This window comes from Canis lupus, chromosome 7 (genome assembly GCF_011100685.1).
Source record: "Canis lupus familiaris isolate Mischka breed German Shepherd chromosome 7, alternate assembly UU_Cfam_GSD_1.0, whole genome shotgun sequence".
NCBI classification, from domain to species: domain Eukaryota; kingdom Metazoa; phylum Chordata; class Mammalia; order Carnivora; family Canidae; genus Canis; species Canis lupus.
This window is the reverse complement of record NC_049228.1, coordinates 35,906,024-35,930,951: the sequence shown is the minus strand read 5'-3', so window position 1 is coordinate 35,930,951 and position 24,928 is coordinate 35,906,024. Positions and strand designations below refer to the sequence as shown.

The window sequence follows — 24,928 nt, the reverse complement described above, 5'->3', positions numbered from 1 at the left end:
AAAATGCAGTATATTACAAACTAGGTGTGACAATTCATGATGCCAATAAAATAAATTGTTTGGCAATTTGGGAAGGGAAAAAGTCTATATTTAGACCTTCACTTTTAATCATGTGCCAAAATAAATTCTAGCTAGATTAACTGTTTTTACAAAGAAAGAGCTGGCCGAGGCTGGGTAAGACAGGACCAGATCTCATTCATCACCGCATTTGTTCCTGGGGCCTGTCTGGGGCTGCTGCATAGCTGCCCAAACAGAAGGAACTACTCTGAGCTCCAACTCTGTTGCTAGCCCTTTGTGCCTTCTTCTTGGGCAGTCATTTTGCTTCTCTGTCATATAAAGAGTAAATGGTAATGATGCCACTGCATGAGAACACTCATTATAAACTTTAGAGTGCTGTACAAACTAACAGAAGGAACAAAGATTAGAAAGCTACATCCATCCCTGTTGCTACTATTTGAATATGCATAGCATTGATATTTTAGTGTGAAAAATAATTCCAATTTTCTTGGTAACCCTCTTTATATAATAAAGTAGACAATCTAGGTTGTAAAAATATACACTTTCCCTTGGGGCCTCAGTAAAATTTTTAAATTTTGAATGGGAAAAAGATGCATCCCCATAAGCAAGTCTTTTTTTCCTGAATTAGCCCTTTTACCAAAAAAAGATCTGGCATCATGTTCTCAGAGATTTGGGAGGTTTTCTTTTCACTGCTTCTGTCAGGAGGCCCAAAGGCAGGAGATTAAGCAGGCAATGGAGCACAGCTAAAGACTTAGAATTTTAAAACCCAGATATGACCTTGAGCAAACTATTTCCCTTTTCTTTGTCTCCAGAAACTGGAGATGCCAACTCTTACCACACAAATACAAAGGGTAAGATGAGGTCGTGTCCATGAGGCCCCTGCACCCAACCACAGTTGGTTTGTCAGCCAGCATGCCTTGAGTAAATACCGGTTTCTCTTCTCTACTCTCGTTGTCTCTCACAAAGCTCTCCTGGTCTCCTCTGGCTTTCCCTGACCTCCCTAACAATCCTTCTCTCCCATACTCCCAGGAGAACCCTGCAGCTTCAGCCAGGGGTCTGGGGGAAAGGCCATTCAGGAATTTGGTCAGAGATTTGGTCATGCATATTGCATGCTCCCCACCCCATCCCAAACCCTATCACTGCCAACACCACCCTACCTGCTCATTTTCCTCCTAGGATACTCACAATCAAGGGTCACTCACTCAAGCCTGCAACGTGCCCCAAGCCCCTGGAGCCCTGGCAGGGCTGCAGCCCAGCATGTGGCCCGCACACTTCCTTGGCAATAGCTGAGCCAAGGCACACACGAGGTGACTGGAGGAGGGGGGGGGCGGTTCTGAACGTAATTTCCAACCTTATCCCTTGCTGTGAGGCCCATAAACATGGATGAGGTGGAAAACAAAACTTCATAAGGTGCTGCTATAGAGTAATGAATTGGCCTGCATCCCTCAGTACCCTCTCCTACAATTATACCTTGTGCCTGCAGGTATAAAAAACTAAATGATACATATAGTGACAATCTGTCCCAAATAAAATACAATTGGTATAGTGCTCCTCCAGCTTGGCTCAAGTGTAGCACTTGGGCTCTTGACAAGTATCCGCCTATAAGCGTCAAGCAGTTTCTTTCCAATTCTGCTTTTGTCACTGCCCACAGCTTTGCTGGCCTCTGGGTACTAGATTCTGAGTTTTGAGACAGTAAGTCCACTAAATGTTCCTCATTTAGCCTGGTCTCCTGGAAGAAGAGTTTCATGGCTTCTCCGTGATGGATGGGGCATGGATCCTACAACTTCTATTGTCCTCCTGGATAGTCTCTTCTGCGTTTTTCTTTTTCTCTCTAGTCTCAAACTATTCTGTGTCCTTTGTTCCATTCCTGATCTACCAGTATTGATGTCTCTCTCTCATCTGTTTATGTTCTTTCATTTGGGTTCTTTTTGTTCTTTTACTTCAGAGTGTATCATCATTTAAGCATTATTAATCTTTCTAAGTCATGGCTTGATAATATATACTTACTCATTTTATTTTATTTTTTAAAGATTTATTGATTTACTTGGGAGAGAGAGCACAAGCGAGAAGGGCAGAGGGAGGAGAGAATCCCAAGCAGACTCCACACTGACTGCAGAGCCCAACACAAGGTTCAATCTCACAACCCTGAGATCACAACCTGAGCCAAAACCAAGAGTTCAAGGCTTCACTGATTATACCACCCAGGCATCCCGTACATATTTATTTTAAAAGCAAATCATGGGAATGCCTGGGTGGCTCAGCGGCTGAGCATCTGCCTTCAGCTCAGGGCCTGATCCCAGGACCCGGGATCCAAGTCCTGATTTGGGCTCCCTGAGAGGACACTGCTTCTCCCTCTGCCTATGTCTCTGCCTCTCTCTTTCTCTGTCTCTCATGAATAAATAAATCTTTAAAAAATAAAATAAAATAAAAATAAAAGCAAATTCTGCTCATTCACTCAACAATTATTTATTGAGCACCAACTATATATCTAGCTACAGTAGAGCTCACCTACCCCACAGAATTTAGAGTCTGAAGGTTGAAATAGGCAATGTGGATACTCCTTTCACCAGACTATAAAGAATAAAAAACAGTATTGATGAAGCGTTAGTTAGTGAAGACCTTTTACAGAGCACAGGAAAATAAAACATTTAAATAGCACAGTAAGGGGCACCTGGGTGGTTCAGTGGGTTAAGTGTCCAGCTCTTGATTTCAGCTCAGGTCATGATCTCATGGGTCCAGAGATCCAGCCCCATTTCAGGCACCACACTCAAGCAGGAAGTCTTCTTGAAGGTTCTCTCCCTCTGCTCCTCCTCCCACTCACATGCCCACATATGCACTCTCTCTCAAATAAATAAATAAGTAGTATAATAAATCCAAGGACTGAAAAAAAAAAAAAAAAACAAGAGCCCCTCTCTATCATATGAGTTGTATCAGTAATTTAGAGTTAGAGCAAAGAAAATATTGCCAAACCTCACATCCACTGTATTATTCGCCTCGTGGTCAAACACTTCAAAAGCGTCTTTGATTTTTTTGTGAAATTCCGCTATCACTAACTCTGTAAAAGATAAAGTAAATAAAAATCATTTTAATAAAACTTTACTTTTGAATGTCAAACAAAAATTTCAACTACTAAGCTAGAAATTCTCAATGAGGAAGAGCATGTGGAACTCTTTCCCAATCTTAGCATCATGTAGCATGCTTAGTTTCCTCTAGAGATGTCAAGGAATGGACAGACTCTTGTTTTCTAAGGCATGAGACGCATACAAGACAGTAAAAGAGGTGCACTACTCTTGAGTACACAGCATCATGGGTTTATGTGTATATATAGTCATAGGGCCACCATGCAGATCAAGACAAAAAACACTTCCAACGCAGCCTACGTTCTGTGTCAAGTAGTCTGGGCAGAGTCCCAGCCCAAGACGCAGAAGAAATCTGGCACTAAGGATACAGACTGTGGCTCACTCATGTGCCCGTCTGCTTGACTTTATTGTGTGTTTGAGGAGGTCTGAAGTTGAGGATTGTGCAGCATGCAAAAGCGACATATGACACTCTCTCAGAGAGCTTTCAAACCAGTCTTGAGACCAAGATTTACTTATAAGAAACAATTTAATTTAAAAGTCATTTATTTAATAAACATTTATTGAGTCTCTACTATGTGCTAGACACTATTCTGAGTGCAAACATTACAGCAAGGAACAAAAGTTCCTTGACAGAATTGCCTACCTCCACAGAGTTTTTATTGGGGGAGATATAGAAGTTTATATATATTTGACAAAAATAGACTGTAAGTCAAATGTGCTGGAAAAAACAAAGCAGCGAAGAGGCACAAAGCATGTGGCATGAGGTGGTGGTTTCAGAAGGCCTCCTTAGTGACAAAGTGACATCTGCATAGGGGAAAGAGCCAGTCTTACGAATAGCCTACAGGAGGAGTTTTTAGGCAAATAGAACAGCAGAGGCAGAATAGTAGGAAATAAGGTCAGAAAGGTGTGAGTTTGGGGGTGGAGGACAGAATTTATATGGTCTCTGTATACTCCTTTAAGGGTTTTGTCTTTTACTTTAAATGAGATGATGAATCACTGGAGAGTTCTAAGCAGTGCCATGACATGGCCTGGCTTATATTCACTTTGGCTATAATGTTAAGAATATACTGGAAAGGGACGAAGGAGAGATCAGTCAGGACGTTATTGCAATATTCTAGAAGGAGACTAATGGTGGCAGGAATGAGGTTGCAAGCAGTTGGAAAGTCTCACTGTGTATAACACTGTCAATGCACAAAGTTGGTGTCTGCTTTTAAAATTTAAGGTCATTTCATTTATTTCTTAAGTTTTCAAATTCCAGTTAGTTAACATGCAGTGTAATATAGTTTCAAGTGTACAATATAGTGATTCAACACTTCCATACATCAACCACTGCTCATCACAACTACACTCCTTAATCCTCATCACTTATTTCACCCATCTCACCCTCCCAACTCCCCTCTAGTAACTAGCGGTGCATTCTCTATAGTTAAGAATCTGTTTCTTGGTTTGTCTCTCTTTTTTTATTTTCCCAATGCTTGTTTGTTTTGGCTCTTAAATTCCACATAAGAGTAAAATCATATGGTATTTGCCTTTCTCTGACTGACTTATTTCATTTAGCATAATACTCTCTAGCTCCACCATGTTGGTGCAAATGGCAAGATTTCATTCTCCTTTATGGCTGAGTAATATTCCATTGTATATACATACCACATCTTCCCTATCCATTCATCAGTGAATGGACCCTTGGGCTGTTTCCATGATGTGGGTATTGCAGATGATGCTGCTATAAACAGCAGAGTGCATGTATCCCTTTAAATTAGTATTTTTATATATGTGCTGCCAAAGCGAGCACAGTATTTTTGTATTCTTTAGGTAAATACCTAGTAGTGCGAATTGCTGGATTATAGGGTAGTCCTATTTTTAACCTTTCGAGGAATCTCCACACTGTCTTCCAGAGTGGCTGCACCAGCTTGCATTCCCACCAACAGTGCAAAAGCATTCCCCTTTCTCCACATCTTTGCAAACACCCACTGTTTCTTGTGTTCTTGATTTTACCCATTTTGACAGGTGTGAGGTAATATTTCATTGTGGTTTTGATTTGTATTTCTCTGATCAGTGATTTTGAGCATCTTTTCACGTGTCTGTTGGCCATCTTCAGATCTTCTTTGGAAAAATATCTATTCGTGTCTTCTGCCCATTTTTAAATTGGATTATTTGTGTTTTGCATGTTGACTTTTATAAGCTGTTTATATATTTTGGATACTAACCTTTTATCAGACGTGTCATTTGCAAATATCTTCTCCCACTCCAAAGACTGGCTTTTAGTGTGGTTGATTGTGTCTTTCACTGTGCAGCAGCTTTTTATTTTCATGAAGTCTGAATAGCTTATTTTTGCTTTTGTTTTCCTTGCCTCAGGAGACATATGTAGAAAGAAGTTGCTACAGCCAATGTCAAAGAGGTTACTACCTATGTTCTCCTCTAGGATGTTTATGGTTTCAGGTCTCACATTTAGGTCTTTTATCCATTTCAAATTTACTTTTGTTGGTGTAAGAAAGTGGTCCAGTTTCATTCCTCTGCAGGCTGCTGTCCAGTTTCCCAACACCATTTTTCTTTTTCTCATTGGATATTCTTTCCTGCTTTGTCGAAGATTACTTGACCATACAGTTGTAGGTTCATTCTTGGGTTTTCCATTCTGTCCCATTGATTATGTGTCTGTTTTTGTGCCCGTACCATACTGTTTTTATCACTACAGCTTTGTAATATAACTTGAAGTCCAGAATTGTGATGCCTCCAGCTTTGCTTTTCCTTTCCAAGATTCCTTTGGCTATTCAGTGTCTTTTGTGGTTCCACACAAATTTTAGGTTTGTTTGTTCTAGCTCTGTGAAAAAAAATGTTGTTGGTATTTTTATAAGGATTGCATTAAATGTGGAGATTGCTTTGGGTAGTACAGACATTTTCACAATATTTGTACTTCCAATGCATGGACATGGGATGTCTTTCCATTTCTCTGTATCATCTTCAGTTTCTTTCATCAGTGTTTTTTTTTTTTTTTGCAGTTTTTTTAAAAACATTTTATTTGCATTCAATTTACCAAAATATTGTATAATATAACATCCAGTGCTCATCCCATCAAATGCCCTCCTTAGTGCCCATCATCCAGTCACCCTATCCCCCCACTCCTCTCCTTCTGCATCCTTTGTTTCCCAGAGTTAAGAGTCTCTCATGGTTGTCTTCCTCTCTAATTTTTCCCCACTCAGTTTCCCTCCTTTCCCTTATGGTCCCTTTCACTATTTCTCATATTCCACATATGAGTGAAACCAGATGATGATTGTCCTTCTCCGATTGACTTACCTCACTCAGCATAATACCCTCCAGTTCCAACCACGTCAAAGCAAATGGTGGGTATTCATTCTTTCTGATGGCTGAGTAATATTCCATTGTATATATAGACCACATCTTCCTTATCCACTCATCTATCAAAGGATATCGTGGCTCCTTCAACAGTTTGGCTATTGTGGACATTGCTGCTATGAACATTGGGGTGCAGGAGTCCTGGCTTTTCACTGTTTCTGTATCTCCGGGTTAAATACCCAGTAGTGCAATTGCTGGGTTGTAGGGTAGCTCTATTTTTAACTTCTTGAGGAACCTCCACATTGTTTTCCAGAGTGGCCGCACCAGCTTGCACTCTCACCAACAGTGCAAGAGGGTTCACCTTATTCCACATCCTCTCCAACAATTGTCGTTTCCTGTCTTGTTAATTTTCCCCATTCTCACTGGTGTGAAGTGGTATCTCATTGTGGTTTTAATTTGTATTTCCTTGATGGCAAGTGATATGGAGCATTTTTTCATGTGTTTGTTGGCCATGTGTAGGTCTTCTTTGGAGAAATCTTTCATCAGTATTTTATAGTTTTCAGAATACAGGTCTTTCACCTCATTGGTTAGGTTTATTCCTAGGTATCTTATTATTTTTGTGCATTTGTAAATGGGATTGTTTTCTTAATTTCTTTCTGCTGCTTCATTATTAGTGTATAAAATGCAACCGATTTCTGTATATTGATTTTGTATCCTGTGACTTTACTGATTTCATGTATCAGTTCTAGCAGTTTTTTGGTGGAGTCATTTAGGTTTTCTATATCAAGTATCCTGTCATCTGCAAATAGTAAAAGTTTTACTTCTTCCTTTCTGATTTTAGATGCCATTTATTTCTTTTTGTTGTCTGCTGTAGCTAGGACTTCCAGTTCTATGTTAAATAATAGTGGTGAGAGTGAACATCCCTTTCTTGTTCCTGACCACAGAGGAAAAGCACTGAGTTTTTCCCCGTTTTGGATATTAGCTGTGGGTTTTTCATAGATGTTCTTTATTACCTAGAGATACATTCCCTCTGAACCTACTTCGTTGATGGTTTTTATCATGGCATTTAATTTTAAAGTCATTTAAAAAGTGTATCTTCTTTTATTTGCAGGTAGTCACATCAGATGAGTTTTCTTCGTATCCTTTATATTTTTGAAATTTATGGGACGCCTCGTGGCTCAGCGGTTAAATGCCTGCCTTTGGCCCAGGGAGTGATCCTACGGTCCAGGGATTGAGTCCCATGTCAGGCTCCCTGCATGGAGCCTGCTTTTCTCTCTGCTTGTGTCTCTGCCTCTCTGTCTGTGTCTATCATGTATAAATAAATTTTTTTTTAAAAAAGAAGAAGAAATTTATCCTTTGAGGAGCTTCCAGGTTTGGTGAACATGTGGAGGTCCTTAGACAGTGGCCCACCTAAAGAAGACATGGAAGCTGCGCACCCTTATCCTCATACCCCCGCCCTATGTATCTCTTCTATCTGGCTATTCCTGGGTTAGAAGCTTAGGAAGAATAATGGAGGCTCGATACAACTCTTGCCCGGAGTTGTAAATACTTCCTACAACATGCATGATGTGTGGTTCTCCAGCCTTCATCTGCTGAGCTCTGCAAGATAGAGAACCCCACACAGGCAGCCTACCTCAAAACTGGACAGAAAGTTCTATTATAAAATCTGATCTATATTGTACTGGTGTCACATCCCTAAATCAAGTACAAATGACTTTCACGCTAACCAAAAATTCTTTGGAGGGGAATTATTCTAACCTTTAATCTGGGCCTAAAATAAAGCATACATGCACACCCATGTGTATGAAAGGCAATTCAGCAGGTGTGAAGAAAACATTACATTTAGGAAGAAAGGAAAGGAAAGGGAAAGGGAAAGGGAGGGAGAAAATCATCCTTTTTCTGGAGATTTGGTAAATAGTCAATTCTATTTTTTTCTACAGTTTAAAAATACATTTTACTCTTTCATATGTATGAAATTTATTTTGACCAGATTCAAAGTGACAAACTAAATTCTAATCTCAGTTTAGTAATTTCTAATTCACTAAGCATCTGATTTATTTCCTCCTACTTTATGATACGATCTAGTGTCTTATTTGATGGAGATTACTTCTATTGACTAGCTATTCTGATTCCATTCTGATTTGCATTTCTAGTCTTATGCTATTATCATACTATTTTACTTGCTGCCACTATATTGGCCTTCTTTTTAGGAATGTTCATTAATATTTTCACCAGGTTATTCTTCCAAAAGAAATTCATAAATTCAAATAAAATTTATAAATTTCAGTAAATACCATTGGGAGTTATTTACTATCGTAAGGAAGCTATACATTAAAAAGGAATTAACATTTTAAAATATGTAGTCTTCACGTCTAGGAGATACATGTTAGATATACACCCCTTTTTATATCTCTAAATTAAATATTGCACGTTATGGTTTTCCTCACATGAGTCATATACAATTCTCCAAGAAGGCTATGCTTGAGTATTTTATGATACACATAGATATAATACATATAAAAGATATTGTGAGGGAATTTTTTTAAAACTGTTATTTCTGGCAGTCTGGGTCAATTTTGAGTGTTTTGTTGATGCTATTTGTGTCATATGCATCTATTTCCTGAAACTATTTATTAAGTATAATCTTTTTTCAGTTGATTAATTTATATATTCTGATAATGCATTTTGTCTTTCCTTCCAAAATTTATACTTTTTATTCACTCTTCATGACTTATGACCCTGACCAACTACCAAAGCAACTTTAAGGCATGAAGTGGTAATGATCCTTTTTGGTTTTTAAAAACATCATTACTACTTAATACATTCAAGTGCCAGTCTTTGACCAGCAAACCTCGTGCTGACTTGTGTTCCAAAAAAGGTATCATTTCCAACTGAAGGCAGCATCCTTCCATTCCTCCACCTAACTTTGTATATTAAGAACAGAAACTGGGGATCCCTGGGTAGCTCAGCGGTTTGGCTCCTGCCTTTGGCCCAGGGCACGATCCTGGAGTCCCGGGTTCGAGTCTCGCGTCAGGCTCCCGGCATGGAGTCTGCCTCCCTCTGCCTGTGTCTCTGCCTCTCTCTCTCTCTCTCTACGTCTATCATAAAATAAATAAATAAAATATTTTTTTAAAAAAAGAACAGAAACTAACTTTTAACACCCTCATTAAAATATTTTCTACATTTTCTATAGTGCACTCTGTTTCACACCCAATCTACAAGATGCTTCGCAATAAAAGACTCCAATGAGCAACATTTCTGGGCAACCTTGAATACTGCAAGTCTTTTGGAGATGTGCAATGTATACTCCTACATTAAAGTCTTCAGGATGTTCTACAGTGAAGACACCTGTTCACTTTACCACAGCATTTCCCAAATGTGCTTGATCACTGAATCTTTTTCCAACTATCATTACTAGGGAATAATTAACATCTCCCTTGAAATCTGGGACTTCCCTAACTCAAGAATCCTCACCTACTGGCCATTGGCAAGATGTGAACGGATGAGAGGGGCACCAAAAATACTGATCCTCTCATCTTTCTTTCATTGTGGCCAGATGAGGTCACACAGCTGACAGCATGTATTCCAGGGCTTCCCAGAAGGAGGCTCAGAGGAGTATAGGATCTTAAGGCATGTCCCTTGGTCTGCACAGGTGGCAAGCACAACGAATGTCATCAGACACTCACTTCCCTACATTGCCAAGATGATCTATCACATGGGCTCCCATTTCAGAAGCCATATACCACAAGCACCACTTTCCACCAAGGATGAAGGACCACGGAGCTGCTGGAGAAGTTCGTGTTCCAGATATCCAAGGAGCATAGTGTGTAACCCAATGTGTGCTCAGGGATTGAGGGGACCGATGGCTCAGCCCCAAATCTCTATCTTCACATAAAACAATCTACTTCTATCCCTCTGCAGCTAATGTGCCCTTTTAGTAGCTTGCTACATGGCTCTAACAACACACACGTTATATAAATTAAGTCTTCATCATTACTTTGAAATAATTGATATGAGAAAGTTCAAATGAATCAGAAAACAATTTGCATTATCACAAAATTTTCTATATTATATTTGTCCATTAAAGGATACATTTTTAGATTCTATAAATATAATATCAACTTTTTAAAAAAAGATTTTATGTATTTATTCATGGAAGACACAGAGAAAGAGAGACATAGGCAGAGGGAGAAGCAGGCTTCCTGTGGGGAGCCCAATGCAGGACTCGATTCCAGGACCCCGGGATCACTACCTCAACCAAAGACAGATGCTCAACCACTTACCACCCAGGTGCCCTCTTATTATTTTTTAATGGTTGAGAAAAAATGCTTTTACATGTTTGTGTGAACAAAGCTTCTCATTGGAGGTAAACTAACAAAAAACTGAAGCATAAAATCTGATATTTAAAAGTATTCTGTGGAGAGTCTCCTGGTTGGTTCAGTTGATAGAGCAGGCAGCTTTTGATCTCAGGGTCCTGAGTTTAGGTGTAGAGCTTTCTTTAAAAATATAAAAATAAAGAGATGGAGTTCAAGATGGTGGAGGAGGAGGAGACCTTAGTTTCATCTGGTCCCAGGAATTCAGCTCGGCAGTTATTAAATCATGCTGAACACCTGCGAACTAAAGAGATCTAAGAAAAGAACAGCTGAAACTCTACAAATAGAAAAGTGACTCCATTCTGCAAGATAGGAGGTGCGGAGAAGTGAATCGGAGAGGATCTATGGGAAGATAAACCATGGGGGTGGGGGAGAGCCTCTGGTAGCCGCTACTGAAAGTTATGTAGCAGCAGAGGGCAAAATCGGAACTTTTAGAAGTCTGCTCCGGTAAGGGACATCCCTGCCTGAAAGACGTTCAGGTGGCCAGGCGCGGTAGAATGCTATGGTCTCAGGATCTCTGGGGGGTGCCCGAGTACAGCAGAGTTCCCAGGCATCGGAGCAGGAAACCGGCTGCAATCAGCGAGCCCACCAGTGGGCTTTCAGCTAGGAGTGGCCACAAGCCTCCAACAGCAGCATGGTCAGTCCACTCCCCGAGCAGAGGCTCAGCAATGGAACCCGCGACATGCACCTGCACACTGTAGGAGTCTGTGGCGTTTAGGGACTCGAAGTGGGGTCATGTGCCTGAGATAGAAACGCTGGGTCACAGGCTGGGTGAGCACGGATTACCATCGGGACAGGAAGACAGGAGTGATGGACTGCTTTTCCCTGAGAGCACACTGAGAAGTGGGGCCCCAAGCTTTCACCTCTGGAGCTGGAGAACGGAAGGCCACCATTTTCACTCTCATCCTCTAAAGTGATGCGGAAAGGCTTCAGGGAACAAAAGCCACCTAGAACAATCCAGTGCAGACTGCTTAGCCTACCTGCCCCCCGCCTACCCCGCCAAAGACCAGTGCAGTTCTGCCCAGGCAGGGCAAAGACACCTAAGAATCAGCGCAGCTGGCCCCTTCCCCAGAGGATCAGCAAGGACATCCAGCCAGGATCAAGATTACTTATCACTGAAACTGCAAAACTCCAGTGCTAGGGGAATACAGCACACAAAATTCCTGGTGGTTGTTTTTTTCCCTATGATTCTTTAGTCTTTTGGTTTTTGTGTTTTTTTTCTTTTTCAACCAATTTCTTATTTTGTCAACTCTTTTTTTAAAAATCTTTTCTAATTTTCATTTTTACAGTTTCATTCTACCCTTTCATTGTATGTAACTTCATCTTGTATATATATGAATTTTTCTTTAAAATTTTGGGATGCAGTTTCTTCCAGCAGACCAAAATACACCCAGAATCTAGTGTATGGCTCTATTCTCTTCAAGCTGTCTGATCATATTCACTTTTTGTTTTGTTTTATTTTGGTTTTTTTTTCTTTTTTTCCTGTTTTGTTAAAAAAATTTTAAATTTTTATCTTTAATTACATTCTATCCCTTCAATGCATTTAATTTCAATTTTATGTATATGTTTTCTTTCCTTAGAATTTTGAGATGTAGTTTCATCTAATAAACTGACCAAAATACACTCAGTATATAGTGTATAGCTCTGTTCTGTTCACCTTTCTGTTTATATTTCTTCTTTTTTGTTGTTGTCTTTTAATTTTCATTTTACAATTACATTCTATCCTTTCATTGTATTTAATTTTTTATACATAATAAGTTTTTCTTTTGTTACCATTTTGGGATCTAGTTTCTAACAAATGGACCAAAATACACACAAGAACCAGTGTATTGCTCTATTTCATTCACCTGTTTGAGTATATTCTCTCTTTCTCTCTCTCTCTCTCTCTCTCTCTCTCTCTCTCGGTTTTAGGTCTCTTCTGATTTGTTTAGTGTATATTTCTCTGGGATTATTGTTGCCATTTTAGTATTTTATTTGCTCATCCATCTATTCTTCTCTGGGTAGAATGACAAGATGGAAAAACTCACCTCAAAAAAGAGAACAAGAAGCAGTACTGACTGCCAGCGACCTAATCAGTATGGACATAAGTAAGATGTCAGAACTAGTGTTCAGAATGACGATTATAAAGATACTAGCGGAGCTTGAAAAAAAGCATAGAAGACACGAGAGATTTCCAATCTGGAGAAATCAAAGATCTAAAATCGAGTCAAGTCGAAATCAAAAAGGCTGTTAATGAGATGCAATAAAAAATGGAGACTCTAACTGCTAGGATAAATGAGGCAGAAGAGAAAATTAGTGATCCTGAGGACAAAATGATGGAGAATAAAGAAGGTGAGAAAAAGAGAGATAAACAACTGCTGGATCACCAGGGGAGAACTGGAGACATAAGTGATACCATTAAGCGAAACAGTATTAGAATAATTGGGATCCCAGAAGAAGAAAGAGGGAGAGGGGTTAGAAGGTATATTGGAGCATATTATAGCAGAGAATTTCCCTAATCTCAGGAAGGAAAGAGGCATCCAAGTCTAAGAGACACAGAGAACCCCTCTCAAAATAAATAAAAATAGGTCAACACCCCAACATGTAACAGTGAAACAAAGAGAAAATCCTGAAAGCAGTTCAAGACAAGAAGTCTGTAACCTACAACGGTAGAAGCATTAGACTTGCAGCAGACCTCTCCACAGAAACCTGGCATGTCAAAAAGGACTAGTATGATATATTCAGGGTACTAAATGAGAAAAATATGCAGCCAAGAATACTTTTTCCAGCGAGGATCTCATTCAAAATAGAAGGAGAAGGAGAGATTAAAAAGTTTCCAAGACAAACAGAAACTAAAAGAAATGGTGATCACAAAACAAGCCCTACAAGAAATATTAAAAGGGATCCTTTAAGTAAAGAGAGAGCCCAAAAGAAATGTAGACCAGAAAGTAACAGAGTCAACATACAGAAACAGTGACTTTACAGGTAATACAATGACACTATCTTTCAATATCCTATCTTTCAATAGTTACTCTGAATGTAAGCAGGCTAAATACCCTAATCAAAAGACACAGGGTATCAGATCAGATAAAAAAGCAAGACCCATCAATATGCTCTCTCAAGAGCCTGATTTTAGACCCAAAGACACCTCCAGATTTAAAGTTAGAAGGTGGAAAACTATTTATCATGCTAATGGACATAGAAAGAAAGCTGGCATGGAAATCCTTACATCATACAAATTAGGTTTTAAACTAAAGACTATAATAATAGGGAGGGAGGGGCAAGATGCTGAAAGAATAGGGGTCCTCAACTCACCTGGTCCCACAAACTTAACTAGATAATTTTCAAAACATCCTGAACACCTACGAATTCAATCTGAGATTTTTAAAATATTTTATGTATTTATTCATGAGATATACAGAGAGAGAGAGATAAGCAGAGACACAGGCATAGGGAGAAGCAGACTCCATGCAGGGAGCCCAATGTGGGACTCGATCCCGGGACTCAAGGATCACACCCTGAGCCGAAGGCAGATGCTAAACCACTGAGCCACTCAGGTGTCCCTCAATCTGAGATTTAAAGAGAGAACAGCTGGAATGCTACAGAGACAAAAATTTTCACTTCTAACAAGGTAGGAAGGCAAAAAAATAAAGTAAAAAAGAATAAAGTGGGGGAGGGGAATCATAACTAGCTGGGCTAAAGCAGAGCAGGAAAAGTCTCTGAGGCAAGAAAGCACAGCCCTGGGGAAGTGGGAACTTTAAAAATCCGTGCCAGAGTTTCCCCCGATGGTAAAGTGCTTAGCAGGGAAATTGGGCAGAATCGCGGGAGGGGCAGTGAAGCCTCAAAGACTCCTGGAGTCACTATAAGAGGAGGGGCGCCTGCAGGAAATCTCACCAAAAACCACGGCCAATACTGTATAGGGCTGGAGTGCCACAGCCCTCTGGGGCATTTGGGAGAAGCCAATCAGTTAGGCAGGCCGGCTCCAGGCAGAGGTGGCTGTGTCACATTCCCTTCAGGAGACGTGGTCCCCGGGAGCGTGGGTCCAGAGGCACGGCGCCCTGGATCCCAGGGTGCCCAAGAGGACGACAATGCAAGTGATCCTTCATTTCCCCTGGGACAGGTGGAAGTGGGGAAAGCACAGAAAAGCAAGAACTCTCCTGCTGCTGGGCACCTCACAAGCTGTGCAGATCAGTGCATCCGTGCCTGCCCCCAGAAACATGTAGGCCAGTGTGGACTGGGAGACTGTGGTTAGTTACTTGCAGAAAGCTCAACTCCAGAGCTGGAAATCGGGCCACCGCCATTGTTGTTTTTCAACTTCTTTCACCTTGTGCCAGGGAGAGGCAGAGCCTCTAGGGAACAAAGGCCTCACAGGACAAACTGCTCACACTGAGCACCACTCCTGGCAGGGGCGGGGCATCTCCGCCCAGGCACAGACACCTGAGAATCAGCACAGCAGACCCCTCCCACAGAAGAACTGTGGAAGAGCAAGTTTATTGACCAAGCAGCACTGGAAAGCTCCAGGACTGAGGGAAAATAGTATACAGATTCTAGAGGGTCTTTTTTTTTTTTCTTTTTCCATTACGACTCGTTTTTATGTCAGACTAAAACTTTCCAATATTTTCTCTTTTCCCACCTTAACTACAATATTTTACCAGCTCTTCATTTTTAGTTTTTTCCTTTTTTGACTTTCATATTTCTATAATTACAAGTCTTAGATATATTTTTCACTTCTGGATTGCCTCCAATGTATTCAATTTAATTTTGGTGATATACAAGGTATGGGTATTTGTTTTTTGTTTTTTCTGCCTTGTTTTACAATGGTGGAAGTTAGTACCTTCTAAAACACGACCAACATACACCCAGAACCAAGTGAAATACTGTGTTGGTTCATTCTGTGAGATTATATTCTCTCTTCCTTTCCATTCTGCCCCCCCTCCTTTATCTAATTTCTGTTTTTGTGGTCAATGTTGGGGTTTTATATAAGTATTGCTGGTTTATTATAAATTAGGGATTGACCATCATCTAACATACAAAACAAAATACACTCACAACCAAGAGGATCACCCTCTAGGACCCCTCAGATAGACTACATTTTCTCTCTACTACCACCTCCTCACCACCACCATAACCCCCCCGCTTTTTTTCCTTTTTCCTCTTTACTTTTTTTTTTTCTTTTTTCTTTTTTCTTCTTCTTTGTTTTTGGTTTCTGGCTTTTTATTTTTCTTACAACTTTGTTTTAAAAATTGCTTTTCTCTTTAGTGGTCATTTTATTTTCTTCTGTTCTTCTTTTTCTTTTATTTTCTGGTCTCTGACCTCTTCAGAATCATCTAGCTATATTTTACTTCAGTTTTGGTTGATATTCTTGACTCAGACTGCTCATATAGCCCCACTGCGCTGGACAAAATGACTAGAAGGAAGAATTCATGACCAAAGAAAGAACTGGAAACAATACTCACTGCCACAGAGTTACAGAATTTGGATTTCAATTTGATGTCAGAAATTCAATTCAGAAGTACAATTATAAAGCTACTGGGCTCTGGGAAAAAGCGTAAAGGACTCTACAGGCTTCATTACTGCAGAATTGAGATCTAATCAGGCCGAAATTAAAAACAGATTAAATGAGATGCAATCCAAACTGGATGTTCTAACTGCTAGGGTTAATGAGGTGGAAAAGAGAGTTAGTGACATAGAAGACAAGTAGATGATAAGGAAGGAAGCTGAGGAAAAAAGAGTAAAACAATTAAGAGCCCACGAGAAAAGGCATAGGGCAATAAATGATAGCTTGAGAAGGAAGAATATATGTCTAAAAAAAAAAAAAAAAGAATTTATGTCTAATTGGGATTCCAGAAGAGACTGAGAGAGAGAGAGAGGACTACAAAGTATATTTGAACAATTCATAGCTGAGAACTTCCCAAATCTGGGGAAAGAAACAGGCATTCAGATCCAAGAGATAGAGAGGATCACCAAAAAAAATCAATAAAAAACATTCAATACCTTGACATTTAATAGTGAAACTTGCAAATTTCAAAGATAAAGAGAAAACTCTATAGTAGCTCAAGACAAGAGACTCTTAACTTACATGGGGAGAAATATCAGATTAATAGCAGACCTCTCCACAGAGACCTGGCAGGCCAGAAAGGTCTGGCATGATATATTCAAGATACTAAATGAGAAGAACATGCAGCCAAGAATACTTTATCCAGCAAGGCTGTCATTCAGAATAGAAGGAAAGAGAAAGAATTTCCATGATAGGCAGAAATTGAAAGAATACGTGACCATCAAACTGGCTCTGCAAGAAATATTAAGGGGGAGCCTGTAAAAGAAAGAGGGAGCCCAAAGAAACAATCCACAAAAACAGGGACTGTATAGGTAATACAATGACAATAAATTCATATCTTTCGATAGTTACTCTGAATGTGAATGAGCTAAATGATCCCATCAAAAGATGCAAGGTATCGGACTGGATAAAAAAGCAAGACCCATCTATATGCTGTTTACAAGAGACTCATTTTAGACCTAAGGACACCTCCAGCCTGAAACCAAGGGGTAGAGAACCATTTACTATTCAAATGGTCTTCAAAAGAAAGCTGGGGTAGCAATCCTCATATTAGATAAGTTAAAGTTTATGCCAAAGTCTGTAGTAAGAGATGAAATGAAGATGGACACTATATCATACTTAAAGAGTCTATCCAACAAGAAGACCTAACAATCATGAATATTTATGCCCCTAATGTGGGAGCCGCCAAGTATATCAATCAATTAATAACCAAAGTAAAGACATACTTAGATAATAATACACTAATAGCAGGGACTTCAACACGGCACTTTCAACAAATGACACGGCACAAATCACCAAAGAAACAAGCCTTAAATGATAAACTGAACCAAATAGATTTCAGAGATATATACAGAACTTCCCATCTGGATGCAACTGAATACACATTCTTTTCAAGTGCACAGGGAACTTTATCCAGAATAGACCACATACTGGGTCACAAATCAGGTCTCAACCAATACCAAAAGACTGGGATTGTACCCTGCAAATTTTCAGACCACAGTGATTTAAAACTAGAACTCAATCACAAGAAGAAATTTGGAAGAAACTGAAACACATGAAGGCTAAAGATCATCCTACTAAAAGATGAATGGGTCAACCAGGAAATAAGAGAAAAATTAAAAAGATTCATGGAAACTAATGAGAATGAAGATACACCCGTTCAAAATCTTTGGGATACAGCAAAAGCAGGCCTAAGAGGGAAATACATCCCAATACAAGCCTCCCTCAAATTATTGGAAAAAACTTAAATACACAAGCTAACCTCTCACCTAAAGGAAATGGAGAAAGAGCAGCAAGTAAAATCTACATCAAGCAAAAGAGAGTTCTCAACAGAACTCAATGAAATAGAGACCAGAAGAACTGTAGAACAGATAAAAAAAAACCAGTTGGTTCTCTTTAAAAGAATTAATAAGATAGATAAACCCCTAGCCAACCTTATTAAAAAGAAAAAAGACTCAAATTAATAAAGTCACAAATGAAAGAGGAGAGATCACAACCAATACTAAGGAAATACAAATGATTTTTAAAATGTGTTATGAACAGCTATATGCCAACAAATTAGGCAATCTAGAAGAAATGAATTCATTTCTAAAAACCTACAAATTACCAAGACTGGAACAGGAAGAAATACAAAACCTGGACAGGCCAAAAACCGGTGAGGAAATTGAAGCAGTCAACAAAAACCTCCCAAGACACAAAAGTCGAGGGCCAGATGGCTTCCCAGGGGAATTCTATCAAATGTTTAAAGAAGAAATAATACGTATTCTACTAAAGCTGTTTTGAAAGATACGTATGGAATATTTCCAAACTCGTTTTTATGAGGCCAGCATTACCTTGATTCCAAAACCAAAGACCCCACCAAAAAGGAAGAGTTATAGACCAATATCCCTGATGAACATGGATGCAAAAATTCTTTTTTTTTTTTTTCTGGATGCAAAAATTCTCACCAAGACACTAGCCAACAGGATCCAACAGTACATTAAGAGGATTACTCACCATGACCACGGGGGATTTATCCTCGCGATGCAAGGGTGTTTCAACACTTGTAAAACAATCAACGTGATAGATCACATCAATAAGAGAAAAAAAAAAGAACCATATGATCTTCTCAGTAGATGCAGAGAAAGCATTTGACAAAATACAGCATTCATTTCTGGTCAAAACTCCTCAGAGTGTACGGATAGAGGGAACATTCCTCAATATCTTAAAAGCAATTTATGAAAAGCCCACAGCAAATATCATTCTCAATGAGGAAACACTGAAAGCCTTTCCCCTAAGATCAGGAACATGACAGGGATGTCCACTCTCACTACTGTTATTCAACATAGAACTAGAAGTCCTAGCCACAGAAATCAGACAACAAAAAGAAAAAAAGGCATTCAAATTGGCAAAGAAGAAATCAAACTCTTCCTTTTCGCAGATGACATGATATTATATATAGAAAACCCAAAAGAGGGCAGGGCAGTCTGGGTGGCTCAACGGTTTAGTGCCACCTTTGGCCTGGGGCCTGATCCTGGAGACCTGGGATCGAGTCCCATGTCAGGTTCCCTGCATGGAGCCTGCTTCTCCCTCTGTCTCTGCCTCTCCCTCTGTCTCTCTCTCTCTGTGTCTCTCATGAATAAATAAATAAAGTCTTTTTTTAAAAGAAGAAGAAAAAAAAAAAAGACTCCACTCCAAGATTGCTAGAACTCATACAACAATTCAGCAATGTGGCAGGATACAAAATCAATGCACAGAAATCAGTGCCCTTTTATACACCAACAATGAGAATGAAGAAAGAAAGAAATTAAGGAATCAATCCCATTTACAACTGCACCCAAAACCATAAGGTACCTAGGAATAAACCTAACCAAAGAAGTAAAGGAGCTATACCCTAAAATTACAGACCATGGAAAACATTCCATGCCCATGGAATGGAAGAATGAATATTGTGAAAATATCTATGCAAGCCAGGGCATTTTACGCGTTCAATGCAATCCCCATCAAAATACCATGGACTTTCTTCACAGAGTTACGACAAATAATCTTAAAATTTGTATGGAATCAGAAAAGACCCCAAATAGCTAGAGGAATATTGAAAACCAAAGCCAGAGGCACCACAATGACGGATTTCAAGCTGTATTACACAGCTGTGATCATCAAGACAGTATAGTACTGGCACAAAAACAGACACATAGATCAATGGAACAGAATAGAGAACCCAGAAATTGAATAGCCAGATAGAAGGCTCAGTCCTGGGACTGAGTCCCACGTCGGGCTCCCTGCATAGAGCCTGCCTCTCCCTCTGCCTGTGTCTCTGCCTCTCTCTCTTTCTGTGTCTCTCATGAATAAAAAAATAAAATCTTTAAAGAAAAAAAAAAAGAAAGAATTAAGATTGATAAACCCCTGGCCAGACTTATCAAAAAGAAAAGAGAAAGGACCCAAATAAACACAATCATGAATGAAAGAAGAGAGATCACAACCAACACTGAAGAAATGAAAACAATTGTAAGACCATATTACGAGCAACTATATCCCAACAAATTAAGCAATCTAGAAGAAATGGATGCATTCCTAGAGATGTATAAACTACCCAAATTGAAACAAGAAGAAATAGAAAATCTGAACCGACCCATAACCAGCAAGAAAACTGAAGTAGTCATCAAAAACTCCCCAACGGGATCCCTGGGTGGCAAAGCGTTTGGAGCCTGCCTTTGGCCCAGGGCGCGATCCTGGAGACCCGGGATCGAATCCCACATTGGGCTCCCGGTGCATGGAGCCTGCTTCTCCCTCTGCCTCTCTCTCTGCCTCTCTCTCTCTCTCTCTCTCTGTCTCTGTGTGACTATCATAAATAAATTTTAAAAAAATTAAAAAACAAACAAACAAACAAAAAAACTCCCCAACAAACAAGAGTTCAGGGTGGGATAACTTCCCAGAGGAATTCTACCCAACATACCTACCAAGAAGAGGTAATACTTATTTTTCTGAAACTGTTTCAAAAAATAGAATGGAAGGAAAACTTCCAAATTCCTTCTATGAGGCCAGCAATACCTTGGTCCCCAAACCAGACAAAGATCCCACCAAAAAGGAGAATTACAGACCAATATCCTTGATGAACACACATGCCAAAATTCTTACCAAAATATTAGCCAATAGGATCCAATAGTACATTAAAAGTCCTAGCCTCCGCCATCAGACAACAAAAAGAAATATAAAGCATCTGAATCAGCAAAGAAGAAACAAAGACAAAAATGCACTCCTGAGACTTCATCAAGATACAAAGCGTTTGCATAGCAAAGGAAACAGTCGTCAAAACCGAAAGGCAACCTACAGAATGGGAAAAGATATTCGCGAATGACACATAAGATAAAGAGCTAGTATCCAAAATTGATAAAGAACTTCTAAAACTCAACACTCAAAAAAAATCCAATCAAGAATTGGGCAGATGACATGAACAGACATGACTCCAAAGAAGACAGGCATATGGCCAACAGACACATGAAAAAATGTTCAACATCACTCACCATCAGGGAAATACAAATCAAAACCACAATGAGATACCACCTCACACCAGTCAGAATGGCTACAATGAACAAGTCAGGAAATGACAGATGTTGGCAAGGATGCAGAGAAAAGGGAACCCTCTTACACGGTTGGAGGGAATGCAAACTTGTACTGCCACTCTGGAAAACAGTACAGAGGTTCCTCAAAAAGTTGAAAATAGAGCTACCCCACAACCCAGCAATTGCACTACTGGTATTTACCCCAAAGATACAAATGTAGTGATCTGAAGGGGCATCTGCACCCCAATGTTCATAGCAGTGATGTCCACAATAGCCAAACTATGGAAAGAGCCCAGAGATGTCCATTGACAGATGAATAGATAAGGAAGATGTGGTGTATGTGTATACATGTACATATATATATATAGGTATGTATATATACATACATACACACACACAAGGAATATTACTCAGCCATCACAAAAATGAAATCTCCCCATTTGCAATGACATGGATGGAACTAGAGGGTATTATGCTAATTGAAAGAAGTCAATCAGAGAATAGAAGAAAAATTTATCAACCTGATAAAGGTCATGTATGAAAAACCTAGAGCTAATATCATATTCAATGGTGAAAGACAAAGCTTTTCCCCTAAGATCAGGAACAAAACAAAGATGTCCTCTTTTGCCACTTCTACCCAAAACAGGATTGGATGTTCTAGCCAGAGAACCTAGGCAAGAAAAAGAAATAAAAGAGATCCAAATTGTAAAGGAAGAAGTAAAATTATCTCTGTTTGCTTATGACATGATGACATGTAGAAAACCCTAAGATACCATGAAAAAAAACTGTCAGAAACTAATAAAGGAAATGAACAGCGGTGCTGGACACAAAATCAATACCCAGAAATCAGCTGCATTTCTATTGATAACAATATAAAATCTGAAAAGGAAACTTTGAAAATAGTTCCATTTACAGTTGCACCAAAAAGAATTAAATACTTAGGAATAAATTTAACCAAGGAAGTGAAAGATTTGTGTGCCAAAAACTACAAAACATTTGTTGAAAGAAATTAAAGACATAAGTAAGGGGAAAGATGTCCCATGATCGTGGACTGGAAGACTTAATATTGTTAAGCTACCGGACACCTGGGTGGCTCAGCGGATAAGCATCTGCCTTCAGGATCCTGGGATCAAGTCCCACATCGGGTTCCCTGCATAGAGCCCGCTTCTCCCTCTGCCTATGTCTCTGCCTCTCTCTCTCTCTCTCTGTGTCTCTCATGAATAAATAAATAAAATCTTTAAAAATATATATTGTTAAGGTACCTATTATAAGCTTGGATTGTGGCCCCCAAAATTCATATGTTGAACTCCTAACCCCTAACCTCACAATGTGATCTTATTTGGAATAGGGTCATTGCAATTGTAATTACTAACATGAAAGTCACACTGGAGCAGAGTGGGCCACTAGTCCAACATAACCAGTGTCCCTATAAAACGGGGACATGTGAAAAGAGACAGAGATATATAACAGAGCCTAAACACCATGTGGAGATGAATACAAATATCAGAGTGATGCAGCAGAAGCCAAGGAACACCAAACCTGGCCACCATAAGATGCTTCTCAAAAGAAGCTTGGAAAAGACTCATCTTCATAACCTTCAGAAGGGAACCAATCCTGTCAACATCTTGATGTCAGACTTCCACCTCCAGAATTTAGACAATAAATTTCTGCCCTTTAAGCCATGTAGTTTATGGCATTTTGTTACAACAGCTCTAGCAAACTAATATACTATTAAAGCGATGTACACATTTAATCTGATTCTTAAGATTCCAGTGGTGGTTTTTTGCAGAAACAAAACCCATCCTAAAATTCATATGGAATTTCAAAGGACCCAGAATAGTCAAAACAATCTTGAAAAAGAAGAACAAAGTTAAGGGACTCATACTTCCTGATTTCAAAACTTACTATAAAGTTATAGTAATCAAAACACTGTGGTACTGGCATAAACACAGACGTATAGACCAATGTAATAAAATAGAAAGCACAGAAATAAACCCTCACATATGGTCACCTGATTTTTGACAAGGTTGCCAAGAACAATGAATGCAGATAGGACAGTTTTTTCAATAAATAGTACTGGGAAACCTGGCTATCCATATACAAGAGTGAAGTTGGATCCTTAACTTGCACTGTACACAAAAATTAATTCAAAAGGAATCAAAGACTAAATACAAGTGCCCAAACTATAAAAACTTTAGAAGAAAACAGGAAAAAATCTTCATTGTATTGGATTTCACAATGGTTATGACCCCGAAGTCATAGGCAACAACCAAAAAAATTCATAAGCTAGATATCATTGAAGTTAAAACTTTTGTGAATCAAAGATGCTATCAAGAGAGTGAAAGGACAACCCATAAAAAAAATGTTTGGAAGCATATATATGATAAGAGATGAACATTCAGACTGTATAAAGTACTCCTATAACTAAACAGCTAAAACAAACAATCCAATTTAAAAATATGCAAAAACAGTGAAAAGACATTTCTCAAAAGAAGTTATATAAATGGCTCATAAGTACATGAAAAGATGCTCAATATCATTAGTCATTAGATAAATGCAAATCAAAACCACAATGAGATACCACCTCACACCCATGAGAATGACCATTATCAGAAAAATGAAAAATAACAAGTATTGGTGAGAATGTGGAAAAATTGGAACCCTTTCTACCTTTCTATTGGTAGAAATAAAACGGTACAGCCACTATGGAAAACAGTATGGAAGTTCCTCAAAAAACTGAAAATCAGGGATCCCTGGGTGGCGCAGCGGTTTGGCGCCTGCCTTTGGCCCAGGGCGCAATCCTGGAGACCCGGGATCGAATCCCACATCAGGCTCCCGGTGCATGGAGCCTGCTTCTCCCTCTGCCTGTGTCTCTGCCTCTCTCTCTCTGTGACTATCATAAATAAATAAAAATTAAAAATATTTTTTAAAAAAACTGAAAATCAAATTACCATATGATCCAGCAATTCTATTTCTGGTTATATATCCAAAAGAATTGAAAGCAGTGACTCAGTGAGATATCAGTGAGCAGATATTTGTATAACAATATTCATAGCAGCATTATTCACAATAGCTCAAAGGTAGAAACAGCCCGAATGTCCATTGACAGATGGATACATAAACAAAACGCACACATGCACACAGTGGAAAGGAAGGAAATTCTGACATGCTACAACACGGATGAATCTTAAAGACATTAAGCCAGATCTAAAAGGATAAATAATGAATGATCTCACTACCATGAAGTACTCGGAATGGCCAAACTCATAGAGACAGAAGGTAGAGTGGTTGATGCCAGGAGCTGGGAAGAACGGGAAGTTATTTTTTAATGGGGAGTTTCTGTCTGGAATGATGAAAAGTTCTGGGAATAGGTAGTGATGGTTGCATAGCGTGTACTTAATGCCACTGAACTATGCACTCATGGTTAAAATGACTTTTAAAAAAGTTATAGGAAAGAAAGTTAAATAATTAACAACTCTAATGAAATTGTTCTAAAATTGACAGTGGTGGAGCATCATGGTGGCTCAGTCACTTAAGCATCCAACTCTTGGTTTCAGCTCAGGTCATGATCTCAGGACCAAGATCAAG

The 24,928-nt window shown here is 39.2% G+C and overlaps 1 protein-coding gene across 6 annotated transcripts in view; it reads right to left on the bottom strand.

Annotated features, from left to right (window-relative positions):
- EFCAB2 (EF-hand calcium binding domain 2) overlaps positions 1-24,928 on the bottom strand; it is a 121,828-nt gene that overhangs the window by 53,186 nt on the left and 43,714 nt on the right. For 3 of the 6 annotated variants that reach the window (XM_038542768.1, XM_038542764.1, XM_038542765.1), the window contains 2 exons: positions 2,994-3,073; positions 2,531-2,589 (listed from right to left, as the gene is read on the bottom strand). In XM_038542768.1, coding sequence (XP_038398696.1) covers positions 2,531-2,589; positions 2,994-3,073 — 139 coding nt within the window. Of the gene's footprint in view, positions 1-2,530; positions 2,590-2,988; positions 3,074-24,928 lie in introns of all 6 variants that reach the window. The other 3 variants (XM_038542766.1, XM_038542767.1, XM_038542769.1) reach the window with 2 other exon arrangements.